Raw genomic sequence first — 16,501 nt, forward strand, 5'->3', positions numbered from 1 at the left:
TACTCACCCACTCCTTGGACTAAACAGCAGTAAGTTCACTTTTTTCCCCAGTACTAGGCTTTTTTTTTTTTTATATTAAAGTGATTTATTTTACCGTTAAATGCAGGGTTGATCTAAAACTAAGCTTTCATCAAATCTAAAGCCTTTTCTTTATGCGACATCTTTCTTTTTTAATTTCTTTTTCCAGGGAAATGGCACCTTGGACTTAACTGTAAAAGTAGCGACGATCATTGCCACCACCCTAGCAACCATGGCTTTGATTACTTCTTCGGCATCCCATTAACCAACCTGCGAGACTGTCGACCTGGTCACGGCACCGTTTTCCAAATCCATAAATATTTACCATATGGTTCACTGGGAGCAGTGTTGTTGAGTGCAGCGGTTCTCCACTGGAGCGGCCTCATCGCTTTACGCAGAGTGCTGATCTTAGGCCTGCTGTTGACGCTGGGCGTGGTCACTCTGCTGATAGCAGGATTTGTCAAAATCATCCCGTACTTGAACTGCATTCTCTTCAGAGATCACAGCATCGTGGAGCAGCCGTTCAATTCTGAAAACCTCACGCAGAAAATGACTCAGGAGGGGGTGGGATTCATTGAGCGGTATGGCACTACTTTCCCAAAGTTCATGTGGGTTAGTGTATAAAGTTAGGTTTGAAATCATTCATTCTGCAGATAGAATTTTGGTATAAAGTAATATCCTACTTTTACCAAAATGTTTCTTCTGACTATAAATAATATAAACATTTTATCCTGACATGAATCTGATACAGAATCTGTGGAGGGAGCTAAAATGAAGGTAACAGTAAGGAAATGATTGTCTAAGATAAATCATCAAAATACCAGAGGACACATGCAAAAAGCTGTTCAGCAGCAAGAAGGGTTTGATTGCTGTAATGCCAACAAATCTCATGGTTGAGTGAAAATGATTTAAATCTAAATCAGCCAGTGGTCTGAATCATTTTGGGCTGGTTCAGAGGCCTTTTACTTGTGCTCCAATACATTGAGATGCAAATGAGAAAAAGCTCTTGGAGATCAGCTGTTTTACACAGTCACATTGCTGTTCAACATCGCTTTTATTTTGAACAACATATTTCTTTAAAATATGCTGTTACATGTGTACAAGGTCTAGGAGTAAGACTAAGTAGATTAAAGGAAAGTTGAGTGAAAGGGGAAAGTGTTGCATAAAAGGGTTTTTAATCAACAGAGGTAACAGTTGGAGTCAAAGATTCAAGAATACAGACAAACAAGACCAGAAACACCTTGCCTGGGCTAAGGAGGAAGGACTTGACTGTTTTTGCATTCCAGATGTAAATGTCCCAAAGTCTGGAGGAACAGTTTGATCTTTTTGCCAAAGAGTTTGAAATCATAAACAGTTATATATGTATAGTATATATCAGCCCTTCAGGTTTCTGGCTAGATAGCTGAGGTTGGATGTCATTTTTCCGCATCAGTGACTTCAAGCACACATTAAAGTCATAAATAAAACACATTCAAATCTGTAAAAAAAAAAAAAGTTATTAGATTTGGTTGCTTTTCAGTTTAATCCGACAGAATATGTGACAAATTAAAATGGAGAAAAAGGCTTTTACTTCACAAAAATCTGACACGTTTTTGACTTGTATACACATTGTATATATATACATTTAAGTAACAAGTTAAGAAAATAACATCTGTAAACAATAATAAAACATTTGTTTCTTGCACCATTCAGGGAGTATTATCTGTCTCTGCAGAAACTCCGCTAGGCCCTTCCTGTTGTTTTTGTCCTACCTGCAAGTACACACAGCCATATTTGCTTCTGCGGCGTTTAAAGGAACAAGCAGCCATGGGGTCTACGGAGATGCTGTTCATGAAGTGGACTGGAGTGTTGGTGGGTCAGAGCAGAGCAGCATATAATCTTGGGACTCCTAATTTGAATAAAGGGTGATTTATTTTTATAGTTTCTGGAGATTCTTTTTCAAATAGTGTTTCTTGTCAACATTCATCTCTTAAGCTCTGGGACCTTTTCTCAAAAGATTCAGCCATTCAAGTTTATTGGCTTCATTAAATAATTCTGAACAACAGGGATGACCAAAGCTCTTGAATAATAATAACTAAACACTAATTCAAAATCCCAACTCTGGGTTCATTAAAGTACTTTTTATCATATCGTACCATATATTGTACAAACTTTTTACAAGTAAGTGTTGCTCGTAACTATTCCCTAAATGCTGTCATATTATCAGTTTTCTCTTTCATAATGAAATTGAAACTTGCTACTGCTGCTGTGGTTTAATAGTAATTTCTCTGTCTGGCAGTCCATCAGAAACAGTCTAAAAATGTGAAACGTCTTTAAAAGAAGCACTATTTGTGCCTTATTTTCAACTTTTTGGCAAAACAGTTATGTTTATATATCTCATTAAATGGAGTTCAGACCATTCAATGCGGCTCATTTTATTCTTTTCAGGCCAGATCCTGCAGACGCTAGACAGGCTCAGGTTGAGAGAAAACACACTGCTTTACCTGACTTCAGACCAGGGGGCTCATCTGGAGGAACTGTCTTCTGAAGGCGAGGTACATGGAGGATGGAATGGAATATATAAAGGTAGGTCATGGGTGGCATTAAAGTCTAGGAAATTATATTGTTCTTTTTTAGTCTTTTATTGCTAGAACCTGAATGTGAAGAAATGTTCATATAAAAGTACGCAAACATCAAACTCCAAAAACATACCTTTTGACTGTAGACCCTGGAATTATAGAAATTAAATGTTTGCCCATTCTTCTTTGCAAGAAGCCCAAGTTCAGTCATATTGGATGACAGGGGTATGTGAACATCAGTTTCTATGTTCTACTGTAGATTCTGTTGATTTTATGTCTAGACTTTGACTAGGTCATTCTAAACTATTCCATTGTAGGCTCTGTGTTTTGTGTTGTTGTCCTACTGAAAGGTGAACCTCCAAGACTGTTCGGTATTTAGCTAAATTTCACCTCCCTATCGACTCTGACCAGCTTTCCTGTATGCCTAAAAACATATTTTATTATGTTTTACCATGGGAATGGTGCATTCAGGGTGATGTATAGTGTTAGTTTTCTTACAAATACTGTTTTATTTCTAGGCTAAGAAGTTGCAATCTGGTCTTTTAGGACCAGGATACCTTCTTATATGTTTGTTGTGTAGCTTGTGAAGCACGTTGCTATTAGATGACAGATTCTCCCAGCTGTGGATCTCTGCAGCTCCCCCAGAGTTGTCATGGACCTATTAGCTGCTTCTCTGATAAATACTGTCATGTGTTTCATGCTGAGATTAAACTTTCCCCAGGTTGGCTCTACTTACTCATCAAGTTACTTCTAAAGACAATTTGTTTCACTGGATTTCATTTTGAGGAATCGGAGAAAGGAGAACTGAAGGAAAATGGAAACCACATTTTTCAGAATTGTTCTCTGTGAAAAATGTTATAGTCATGTACCGTTTGGCTTTTCTCATGTCTTTTAGTCATTGTTGCTTTAGGGGAATTACCCTTGGGTAAAAAGCTTCTTCTTAAGCACAGACTAAATCAATTCATTTTCCCTCTCATTTTTACTTAACTGCAGTTTCTCCTTCAAGAAACTTCCAAGAAAATGATCAGATCAAGTATGTCACTGCTGGATATTTCTGAAACTTCATCAAGAATAAGCTGTAAAAAAGAAAAATAGAAAAAAAGAAAAAGCTTTAATCCTACAGTGGCGACTAGCATTAGGATGCCCTCTGTTGCTAAGGGAACCGACCAAGCACTGTTCGGTGACTAGAAATGCCTCATTAGGACTGTGGATTCTGTGCTTGAGCAGCAGGAAAGTCCACAAATTGGGAAGGAGGGATTCGGGTTCCTGGAATTCTGAGTTGGTTGGGCAAAATTCCCGGTGGCAGAGAGGTAGATGAGCCCACTAGCAACATGGACCTGTTCCCTACTGTGGTTCATCTGAGTGGAGCTGCGGTTCCCCAGGACAGGTTAGTCTGCACTTAGCTCCACTTCTGCCGTCAATCAAAAACAGCTTTGAGGTCCAGGCTGATTTTTAGGAGTTACTTTTTTCATACGTCTCTGTGTCACATGGCTTCCTGACTGTGTTCTGGGTTATAGGGAAATTGATGGTCATGACCTCATGGACTTGCTGCAGGGCAGAGCTGAAAGGTCCAACCATGAATTTCTGTTCCATTACTGTAACGCCTACTTAAATGCAGTGAGATGGCATCCCCAAAACAGTGAGTGGTTTTATTCACGCTTCGATCTACTCATTTACTCACAGAGAACAAAAGGCAGAAATCTTACATTCTATGCTAAGAAACGCAGTTTAAACAGCTGTACTATGAGGTTTTACTTCCACGTTAGTCTGACTGGTAACACACTGTGCCTCGAAACAGTAAAATTATGTAACAAATATAGCTTCTTTTGATCTTTCCTCAGGTAGCTCAGTGTGGAAAGCCTTTTACTTCACCCCAGACTTCTACCCGGTGGACAAAGCAACCTGTTTCCACACACACGTCTGCTTTTGCACACCCAGTCATGTGACCTACCACGATCCTCCACTTCTCTTTGATCTCTCGAAGGATCCGTCGGAGACAAGGCCGCTGACCCCTGACACAGAACCAGCGTTCCACTCTATTCTCGCTGCAATGCAGCAGGCAGTGGAAGCCCACCAGAGGTCAGTGAGGCCTGTGGAGAGCCAGTTAAGTGCAGCGAACATCATGTGGAAGCCCTGGCTTCAGCCCTGCTGCTCCACCTTCACACAGCTCTGTCAGTGCCAACAGGACTAATGAACGGGGGTCGGCGGACAGTCTCAGTAGATAACTCCTTCAGACCAACCTACACAAACAAAACAGGATCCAACTAATAGCCATGCAGGTAGAATTTTACCTTCAGGAATCTGTAGGAATAAGAAGTAATCTTGTGGCCGAACACTGCCATTTGTGCCAAAGGTGTTGTTCCCATTTGTAACCAGCTGTTGATGTTGGCTCAGTTTCAGCCTCCATCAGGTGTGACTGAAAATGGGTCTAATTTATTATGCCCAGTGAGGGCGTTGGAGGCAACGTTGCTGGTACTACTACAGGTGTGAGACTTTAGATCATCTTTTTGTCTGTTATCCAAACAGCATCTCTCATTGGATCGTGGACATCATCAGCCACGCCTACAGTGCGGGACACTGTCCCCTGCCGGTCGGTGTGGAAGGCCTACACTATCAGGAGTGTCTCTGCTTCCTGGGCAGTTATGATGGGAGTTCTGCTAGAAACCCTATGTGCTGCTGTATCATGGGCTTCCCCAAGCACTTTCACCAGGTTTTACAATGTCAACGTGGCCACCCCTCATCCTTTGGGCCAGATTCTTCTACAATGATCTGTAATGCCATCTTATGACGTGACAGACTCCAGCTCCTTATTAGGAATTAGTTTAATGCTTAATTACTCCGAGATGGAGTTTGTTTTAACTGTGCTGGATATTTCTAATGTGTGTGCATGCATTTCATAAGTGATTTTGACTGTGTTGTTTTTGGGTTGGTGATAAACTGGCTCCGCTGAGAGCCGATTTTCTCTTCTCTTCCGTTCTTCATCTTTGAGCTCTTTGTCTACATGTTCTTTGAAGCCTTTTGTTAAAACTGCGGGCCCGTTCCTACTCCATTTTACCACGGCCCGTCTCACCCATCCGGTTCAATGATTTGGCAGCAAGGGAAGAAACAATGATCAGAGACCAAACACTTAAAACATGAATATATTTATTAGTGCTGTCAAACGATTAAAAATTTTAATCGAGATTAATCGCAAATTAATCGCATATTTTATCCTTTTATTTCTAGTGTAATAGCCTGTTTGGGCATTTTAATATGCAATTTTGCAATAAATGACACTAATAAAATACATGCTTGTACAAAAAATATTTTTATTTTGTTATTTTTCAAGCACTTTTCAGAATTGGAATGAAAACATCCTGGTGCCAAATGTTAAACTCTGGACTATAATGGCTATATGACTAATCATGATGCCCTGATGTTTACACAGTGTGTAAACAAATGTGTTAATAAATACCTGTTTTCATGCCGATATATTTTTTTTGCCTCTTAAACAAAGATAGACATGGTATTATGCATAAACATATAAATTAATAAAAATTGTACATTTCAATAAAGTCATAAGTTTTGTTCATTTTCTCTCTCTCTCTCTCTCTCTCTCTCTCTCTCAACATCACACACACACACACACACACACACACACACACACACACACACACACATCTAATTCTGAGCTTTCACACCAACAACAATAATTTCTTTGAATATTTTTGCTTGCTGTTTCAATCCATATTCATAGAGTTTAAGCCTGGAAAAAGGTTTTAAATTTATAGGTCATTCCAGTCTTACACTTTGCTTGCAACTGGGCAGGAGCTTAATACCCTTGAAAGAGACTGTTTAGCAACTGAATAGTAACTCCAGGTACTTCGTTTGGCAACGTGATTCATCCTTGGTTTGTCAAATACAGAGACAACAAATTATTAAGCATTAAAGTACGGTTTATGGGTTGGGGTTTCTGCAATGTTATCAACGTGTAAAAGCTCACCTTCAAAACCAATCTCTGCTTAAAATGGTGATCTGCACCATGTAATCTACTTTCAGCAGTTATCACCGGTTATTGCTCCGCTGCAGAAACTGCAGAAAATACGTGCAGAGTTGCTCTGTCTGCCTTTACTACCGTCGGCTCCTATGGCGGAGGGATATTTCAGCTGGATACATTCAAATGTAGTGCAGGCAGGTCTTATAATAACACCTGTTTTGTCACTTATGTTAGAGCCCAAATAAGCGATTTCACTTTCAGAAACCTGCCCAAAAAAACCGCAACCCGTGACTCATGAATTTAGAAGCGCTTTTGTTGGCAACAGTTAGCGCAGCGCGGGTCTGTTTTGCTACAGTTCTCTAGCACTCTTGAAACTACGGAAAGCGCCGAGGGTAAAAGAAACACAGTCCGGAGAGCGCGGCTGGGGGAAAAACATTAGGGAACGGTGTGTGTGTTTTGACGCGCGATTAACGGCGACAAAAAAATTGTCGCCGTTAAAATGGGTTTACGTTAACGCTGTTAATAACGCATTTAACTGACAGCACTAATATTTATTACAATTTGGAATTCCAAGTTGGGAGACAGCACGTACAAACTTATCAGCGACAAGCATAGCCTATTTCATCCCAACGTGCCTTCCACAAGTTGTCTCATCGTATAAACCCAAAACATGTTTTTTTTAACCCCTGGTGGGCTTCTGAGGGGGTTGGGCTAGCCCCCCTTTGGAGACATCCAGTCTCCAGCAGATATGTGCTTTCTGACAGTTCCAGGCATTAGATGTAAGTAATGGCCCCGGCCTGTTTCTTGGGAGTTGACTAAGATAACCTTCAGGGCCACGAGAAAGTTTTAAAAACCGTTAACTAATCTACAAAACTCTCATATATCTCCCGAGATGTTCTGCGCCTGGCACCATTTATTGAAGCCTGACTGCAGTCATTGTTCTGCAGAGAACTCCTCATCCCAGGTTACTGTGTTAAAGGTTAATATATGTCTAACACTAAAATACACTATTATCATATAAATGATTATATAACACTTTGTTCAACAGTGAAACCGCCTCCTGATCAAAGCCTGCCCTGCACTAGACATGTGCACTAGATATGTCATTAGGACCTCATCCTCACGCGTCACACAAGATCGTAGGTCACATGTCGTCATAGTCGCCATCTTGAAAAGGTGCAAAGGCAGCTTAGCGTGCTGTGGAGTACAGAAGCGTTTCCCCATCTAGCTTCTGGTCTGTGTTCCAGTTATGTTCAAGTTATTTTATCTTTGAATGCTGCTATGTCAAAGTGCAGACTTCTTGAATGGGATGCTACCTCATTTAATCCATTTTGACTTGTTTTATTTTCATTTATTTTCTTTTGCATGTTCCTTGAGTAGCGAGTAGTGTTTCCTAGTGTCTTATTAAATATAATAATTGCTGTGACAGGGATTATTATTTTAACAAGCAATAACGTGTGAAATAGTAATTGTTTGTGGTTATTTGGTTCAGGAATTGAATGGTCTCTAAGCGCAAAAGAAGTACCTCTTTTTTAGTTAACAACTGACTTAACTGAGACATTTTTATTGGTTTGTGATAAAGAAGGGTTAAAACTCCATCCATCCATCCATCCATCCATTTTCCAAACCGCTTAATCCCTCATGGGGTCGCGGGGGTTGCTGGTGCCTATCTCCAGCGTTCACTGGGCAAGAGGCGGGGTACACCCTGGACAGGTCGCCAGTCTGTCGCAGGGCGGGTTAAAACTCCAATTGCAGTTAAAATTTGAGTTATCAATGTTTGCTGGATAAGTCTAGAAGCAGCTGGTAGGAACAATGGGAGGCTGAGGTTACTGGATATATACTGGTGGATATAATCCACTAGTGTATATATATATATATATATATATATATATATATATATATATATATATATATATATATATATATATATATGGATTTTGGGCGATAACTTTAAAGACTTCAGCTTTATCTTTAGCCATAATGAGTATTACGTTTGTAATAACCATAAAAACACACTCGAATCATATCGGCAATGGCCTGGTACAGGATGCTAGCATGGGCTAGCATCCGCCAGTTAGCTCTTTGTTTTAAAAACAACCATGTGTAAGCATTACACAAACATTTCCAAATGACCATGTAACCTTTCCCTTTGGTTTCTCTGCCGAACCTGTCGGTGCCTCGTGTGAGTTCGTTCCACTTTGGCCATCCAAGGGGGATAACATTGAAAACACAGAACCGTTGGTCCTTCCAGCAGCGGACTAGCCTGCGGCTCTGCGGCTCTGCGGTCCCTATCTGCCCCTTGGGGCAGATAGGGACCCCAAATTACCAATTCAATTCAATTCAATTTTATTTATATAGCGCCAAATCATGAAACATGTCATCTCAAGGCACTTTACAAAGTCAAGTTCAATCATATTATACAGATTGGGTCAGATTATACAGATTGGTCAAAAATGTCCTATATAAGGAAACCAGTTGATTGCATCAAAGTCCCGACAAGCAGCATTCACTCCTGGGGAAGCGTAGAGCTACAGGAAGAGTCATCTGCATTGTACATGGCTTTGCTGCAATCCCTCATACTGAGCAAGCATGAAGCGACAGTGGGAAGAAAAACCACCCATTAACGGGAAAAAAAACCTCCGGCAGAACCGGGCTCAGTATGAACGGTCACCTGCCTCGACCGACTGGGGTTACAGAAGACAGAACAGAGACACAACAAGAGAAACAAAAAAGCACAGAAGCACACATTGATCTAGTAATCTGTTCTACATTAGATGGTAGTAGCGGGTGAGCCGTCTTCTCTGGATGATGTCACAGTTAACAGAACGCCAGACCAGGTGTACCTACTATGAAGAGAAAAGAGAGAGAACAGAAAGTTAAAGCAGAAATGACAACACATAATGCATAATTGAAGAACAGTAGAACTCAATATAGTGAGAAAATTAGATCCTGATATACTCCAGTAACCTAAGCCTATAGCAGTAAAACTATAAAGGTAGCTGAGAGTAACATGAGTCACTAGTTATAATTTTTGTCAAAAAGAAAAGTTTTAAGCCTAGTCTTAAAAGTAGACAGGGTGTCTGCCTCACGGACCAAAACTGGGAGTTGGTTCCACAGGAGAGGAGCCTGATAGCTAAAGGATCTGCCTCCCATTCTACTTTTAGAGACTCTAGGAACCACCAGCAGACCTGCGGTCTGAGAGCGAAGTGCTCTGTTAGGAACATACGGGGTAATCAGAGCTCTGATATATGATGGAGTTTGATTATGAAGGGCTTTATACGTTAGAAGAAGAATTTTAAATTCTATTCTTGATTTAACAGGAAGCCAATGAAGGGAAGCTAAAATTGGAGAAATATGATCCCTCTTGTTGATTTTCATCAGAAAACCAGGGCTTGCTCTACTCACACCCTAGAAACCGTGCGGTTTGATATCTCTAAGTTAAGTAGAATCTTTACTGGTGTCTCTTTGGGCCTGGTGGGGCTCCATGAAGCCTAAATCCTTGAGCTAGGGTTAGGATCTTTGCTCAGGCTCATCCCAGAGGGCTGATTTTCACAAATGTCATTCAGGGGGTGACAATGAGTGGATTCTGTGAGTTTGGTGTCGCTGGAGCGTTTCGTCTTGGCATGACAGGGGCAGGAAGGGGTGGAAAAATGACCAAAAATGAAATTTGACACCTCATAACTCTGAGACGTTTGGTTTAATCTGGCCCAAATTTGCTATGCAGCTTCCTGTGGTAAGGTGCTACAAACCTGGAAGAGCCTATCTCTCAAAGACCTTCCATCTAATAGTTGTTTTTGGACCGGTTATTAGGTTTGACGGCACAGCACGGCTTTCTCTCGGCCCCTTGGGGCAGATAGGGACCCCAAATTACCAGGGCTTGCTCTACTCACACCCTAGAAACCGTGCGGTTTGATATCTCTAAGTTAAGTAGAATCTTTACTGGTGTCTCTTTGGGCCTGGTGGGGCTCCAGTGAAGCCTAAATCCTTCAGCTAGGGTTAGGATCTTTGCTCAGGCTCATCCCAGAGGGCTGATTTTCACAAATGTCATTCAGGGGGTGACAATGAGTGGATTCTGTGAGTTTGGTGTCGCTGGAGCGTTTCGTCTTGGCGTGACAGGGGCAGGAAGGGGTGGAAAAATGACCAAAAATGAAACTTTGACACCTCATAACTCTGAGACGTTTGGTTTAATCTGGCCCAAATTTGCTATGCAGCTTCCTGTGGTAAGGTGCTACAAACCTGGAAGAGCCTATCTCTCAAAGACCTTCCATCTGTTAGTTGTTTTTGGACCGGTTATTAGGTTTGACGGCACAGCACGGCTTTCTCTCGGCCCCTTGGGGCAGATAGGGACCCCAAATTACCAGGGCTTGCTCTACTCACACCCTAGAAACCGTGCGGTTTGATATCTCTAAGTTAAGTAGAATCTTTACTGGTGTCTCTTTGGGCCTGGTGGGGCTCCATGAAGCCTAAATCCTTCAGCTAGGGTTAGGATCTTTGCTCAGGCTCATCCCAGAGGGCTGATTTTCACAAATGTCATTCAGGGGGTGACAATGAGTGGATTCTGTGAGTTTGGTGTCGCTGGAGCGTTTCGTCTTGGCGTGACAGGGGCAGGAAGGGGTGGAAAAATGACCAAAAATGAAACTTTGACACCTCATAACTCTGAGACGTTTGGTTTAATCTGGCCCAAATTTGCTATGCAGCTTCCTGTGGTAAGGTGCTACAAACCTGGAAGAGCCTATCTCTCAAAGACCTTCCATCTGTTAGTTGTTTTTGGACCGGTTATTAGGTTTGACGGCACAGCACGGCTTTCTCTCGGCCCCTTGGGGCAGATAGGGACCCCAAATCACCAGGGCTTGCTCTACTCACACCCTAGAAACCGTGCGGTTTGATATCTCTAAGTTAAGTAGAATCTTTACTGGTGTCTCTTTGGGCCTGGTGGGGCTCCATGAAGCCTAAATCCTTCAGCTAGGGTTAGGATCTTTGCTCAGGCTCATCCCAGAGGGCTGATTTTCACAAATGTCATTCAGGGGGTGACAATGAGTGGATTCTGTGAGTTTGGTGTCGCTGGAGCGTTTCGTCTTGGCGTGACAGGGGCAGGAAGGGGTGGAAAAATGACCAAAAATGAAACTTTGACACCTCATAACTCTGAGACGTTTGGTTTAATCTGGCCCAAATTTGCTATGCAGCTTCCTGTGGTAAGGTGCTACAAACCTGGAAGAGCCTATCTCTCAAAGACCTTCCATCTGTTAGTTGTTTTTGGACCGGTTATTAGGTTTGACGGCACAGCACGGCTTTCTCTCGGCCCCTTGGGGCAGATAGGGACCCCAAATTACCAGGGCTTGCTCTACTCACACCCTAGAAACCGTGCGGTTTGATATCTCTAAGTTAAGTAGAATCTTTACTGGTGTCTCTTTGGGCCTGGTGGGGCTCCATGAAGCCTAAATCCTTCAGCTAGGGTTAGGATCTTTGCTCAGGCTCATCCCAGAGGGCTGATTTTCACAAATGTCATTCAGGGGGTGACAATGAGTGGATTCTGTGAGTTTGGTGTCGCTGGAGCGTTTCGTCTTGGCGTGACAGGGGCAGGAAGGGGTGGAAAAATGACCAAAAATGAAACTTTGACACCTCATAACTCTGAGACGTTTGGTTTAATCTGGCCCAAATTTGCTATGCAGCTTCCTGTGGTAAGGTGCTACAAACCTGGAAGAGCCTATCTCTCAAAGACCTTCCATCTGTTAGTTGTTTTTGGACCGGTTATTAGGTTTGACGGCACAGCACGGCTTTCTCTCGGCCCCTTGGGGCAGATAGGGACCCCAAATCACCAGGGCTTGCTCTACTCACACCCTAGAAACCGTGCGGTTTGATATCTCTAAGTTAAGTAGAATCTTTACTGGTGTCTCTTTGGGCCTGGTGGGGCTCCATGAAGCCTAAATCCTTCAGCTAGGGTTAGGATCTTTGCTCAGGCTCATCCCAGAGGGCTGATTTTCACAAATGTCATTCAGGGGGTGACAATGAGTGGATTCTGTGAGTTTGGTGTCGCTGGAGCGTTTCGTCTTGGCGTGACAGGGGCAGGAAGGGGTGGAAAAATGACCAAAAATGAAACTTTGACACCTCATAACTCTGAGACGTTTGGTTTAATCTGGCCCAAATTTGCTATGCAGCTTCCTGTGGTAAGGTGCTACAAACCTGGAAGAGCCTATCTCTCAAAGACCTTCCATCTGTTAGTTGTTTTTGGACCGGTTATTAGGTTTGACGGCACAGCACGGCTTTCTCTCGGCCCCTTGGGGCAGATAGGGACCCCAAATCACCAGGGCTTGCTCTACTCACACCCTAGAAACCGTGCGGTTTGATATCTCTAAGTTAAGTAGAATCTTTACTGGTGTCTCTTTGGGCCTGGTGGGGCTCCATGAAGCCTAAATCCTTCAGCTAGGGTTAGGATCTTTGCTCAGGCTCATCCCAGAGGGCTGATTTTCACAAATGTCATTCAGGGGGTGACAATGAGTGGATTCTGTGAGTTTGGTGTCGCTGGAGCGTTTCGTCTTGGCGTGACAGGGGCAGGAAGGGGTGGAAAAATGACCAAAAATGAAACTTTGACACCTCATAACTCTGAGACGTTTGGTTTAATCTGGCCCAAATTTGCTATGCAGCTTCCTGTGGTAAGGTGCTACAAACCTGGAAGAGCCTATCTCTCAAAGACCTTCCATCTGTTAGTTGTTTTTGGACCGGTTATTAGGTTTGACGGCACAGCACGGCTTTCTCTCGGCCCCTTGGGGCAGATAGGGACCCCAAATTCACCAGGGCTTGCTCTACTCACACCCTAGAAACCGTGCGGTTTGATATCTCTAAGTTAAGTAGAATCTTTACTGGTGTCTCTTTGGGCCTGGTGGGGCTCCATGAAGCCTAAATCCTTCAGCTAGGGTTAGGATCTTTGCTCAGGCTCATCCCAGAGGGCTGATTTTCACAAATGTCATTCAGGGGGTGACAATGAGTGGATTCTGTGAGTTTGGTGTCGCTGGAGCGTTTCGTCTTGGCGTGACAGGGGCAGGAAGGGGTGGAAAAATGACCAAAAATGAAACTTTGACACCTCATAACTCTGAGACGTTTGGTTTAATCTGGCCCAAATTTGCTATGCAGCTTCCTGTGGTAAGGTGCTACAAACCTGGAAGAGCCTATCTCTCAAAGACCTTCCATCTGTTAGTTGTTTTTGGACCGGTTATTAGGTTTGACGGCACAGCACGGCTTTCTGTCGGCCCCTTGGGGCAGATAGGGACCCCAAATCACCAGGGCTTGCTCTACTCACACCCTAGAAACCGTGCGGTTTGATATCTCTAAGTTAAGTAGAATCTTTACTGGTGTCTCTTTGGGCCTGGTGGGGCTCCATGAAGCCTAAATCCTTCAGCTAGGGTTAGGATCTTTGCTCAGGCTCATCCCAGAGGGCTGATTTTCACAAATGTCATTCAGGGGGTGACAATGAGTGGATTCTGTGAGTTTGGTGTCGCTGGAGCGTTTCGTCTTGGCGTGACAGGGGCAGGAAGGGGTGGAAAAATGACCAAAAATGAAACTTTGACACCTCATAACTCTGAGACGTTTGGTTTAATCTGGCCCAAATTTGCTATGCAGCTTCCTGTGGTAAGGTGCTACAAACCTGGAAGAGCCTATCTCTCAAAGACCTTCCATCTGTTAGTTGTTTTTGGACCGGTTATTAGGTTTGACGGCACAGCACGGCTTTCTCTCGGCCCCTTGGGGCAGATAGGGACCCCAAATTACCAGGGCTTGCTCTACTCACACCCTAGAAACCGTGCGGTTTGATATCTCTAAGTTAAGTAGAATCTTTACTGGTGTCTCTTTGGGCCTGGTGGGGCTCCATGAAGCCTAAATCCTTCAGCTAGGGTTAGGATCTTTGCTCAGGCTCATCCCAGAGGGCTGATTTTCACAAATGTCATTCAGGGGGTGACAATGAGTGGATTCTGTGAGTTTGGTGTCGCTGGAGCGTTTCGTCTTGGCGTGACAGGGGCAGGAAGGGGTGGAAAAATGACCAAAAATGAAACTTTGACACCTCATAACTCTGAGACGTTTGGTTTAATCTGGCCCAAATTTGCTATGCAGCTTCCTGTGGTAAGGTGCTACAAACCTGGAAGAGCCTATCTCTCAAAGACCTTCCATCTGTTAGTTGTTTTTGGACCGGTTATTAGGTTTGACGGCACAGCACGGCTTTCTCTCGGCCCCTTGGGGCAGATAGGGACCCCAAATTACCAGGGCTTGCTCTACTCACACCCTAGAAACCGTGCGGTTTGATATCTCTAAGTTAAGTAGAATCTTTACTGGTGTCTCTTTGGGCCTGGTGGGGCTCCATGAAGCCTAAATCCTTCAGCTAGGGTTAGGATCTTTGCTCAGGCTCATCCCAGAGGGCTGATTTTCACAAATGTCATTCAGGGGGTGACAATGAGTGGATTCTGTGAGTTTGGTGTCGCTGGAGCGTTTCGTCTTGGCGTGACAGGGGCAGGAAGGGGTGGAAAAATGACCAAAAATGAAACTTTGACACCTCATAACTCTGAGACGTTTGGTTTAATCTGGCCCAAATTTGCTATGCAGCTTCCTGTGGTAAGGTGCTACAAACCTGGAAGAGCCTATCTCTCAAAGACCTTCCATCTGTTAGTTGTTTTTGGACCGGTTATTAGGTTTGACGGCACAGCACGGCTTTCTCTCGGCCCCTTGGGGCAGATAGGGACCCCAAATTACCAGGGCTTGCTCTACTCACACCCTAGAAACCGTGCGGTTTGATATCTCTAAGTTAAGTAGAATCTTTACTGGTGTCTCTTTGGGCCTGGTGGGGCTCCATGAAGCCTAAATCCTTCAGCTAGGGTTAGGATCTTTGCTCAGGCTCATCCCAGAGGGCTGATTTTCACAAATGTCATTCAGGGGGTGACAATGAGTGGATTCTGTGAGTTTGGTGTCGCTGGAGCGTTTCGTCTTGGCGTGACAGGGGCAGGAAGGGGTGGAAAAATGACCAAAAATGAAACTTTGACACCTCATAACTCTGAGACGTTTGGTTTAATCTGGCCCAAATTTGCTATGCAGCTTCCTGTGGTAAGGTGCTACAAACCTGGAAGAGCCTATCTCTCAAAGACCTTCCATCTGTTAGTTGTTTTGGACCGGTTATTAGGTTTGACGGCACAGCACGGCTTTCTCTCGGCCCCTTGGGGCAGATAGGGACCCCAAATTACCAGGGCTTGCTCTACTCACACCCTAGAAACCGTGCGGTTTGATATCTCTAAGTTAAGTAGAATCTTTACTGGTGTCTCTTTGGGCCTGGTGGGGCTCCATGAAGCCTAAATCCTTCAGCTAGGGTTAGGATCTTTGCTCAGGCTCATCCCAGAGGGCTGATTTTCACAAATGTCATTCAGGGGGTGACAATGAGTGGATTCTGTGAGTTTGGTGTCGCTGGAGCGTTTCGTCTTGGCGTGACAGGGGCAGGAAGGGGTGGAAAAATGACCAAAAATGAAACTTTGACACCTCATAACTCTGAGACGTTTGGTTTAATCTGGCCCAAATTTGCTATGCAGCTTCCTGTGGTAAGGTGCTACAAACCTGGAAGAGCCTATCTCTCAAAGACCTTCCATCTGTTAGTTGTTTTTGGACCGGTTATTAGGTTTGACGGCACAGCACGGCTTTCTCTCGGCCCCTTGGGGCAGATAGGGACCCCAAATCACCAGGGCTTGCTCTACTCACACCCTAGAAACCGTGCGGTTTGATATCTCTAAGTTAAGTAGAATCTTTACTGGTGTCTCTTTGGGCCTGGTGGGGCTCCATGAAGCCTAAATCCTTCAGCTAGGGTTAGGATCTTTGCTCAGGCTCATCCCAGAGGGCTGATTTTCACAAATGTCATTCAGGGGGTGACAATGAGTGGATTCTGTGAGTTTGGTGTCGCTGGAGCGTTTCGTCTTGGCGTGACAGG

The 16,501-nt window shown here is 43.7% G+C and overlaps 1 protein-coding gene across 1 annotated transcript in view; it reads left to right on the top strand.

The window, feature by feature from the left end:
- Positions 1–16,501, top strand: part of sts (steroid sulfatase (microsomal), isozyme S) — a gene marked incomplete in the record, with an annotated part of 49,679 nt that overhangs the window by 19,894 nt on the left and 13,284 nt on the right. The window contains 6 exon segments of the mRNA XM_036128217.1: positions 188–599; positions 1,733–1,869; positions 2,446–2,583; positions 3,804–3,963; positions 4,094–4,215; positions 4,418–4,885. Coding sequence (XP_035984110.1) covers positions 188–599; positions 1,733–1,869; positions 2,446–2,583; positions 3,804–3,963; positions 4,094–4,215; positions 4,418–4,767 — 1,319 coding nt within the window.

This window comes from Fundulus heteroclitus, chromosome 24 (genome assembly GCF_011125445.2).
Source record: "Fundulus heteroclitus isolate FHET01 chromosome 24, MU-UCD_Fhet_4.1, whole genome shotgun sequence".
Taxonomy (NCBI): domain Eukaryota; kingdom Metazoa; phylum Chordata; class Actinopteri; order Cyprinodontiformes; family Fundulidae; genus Fundulus; species Fundulus heteroclitus.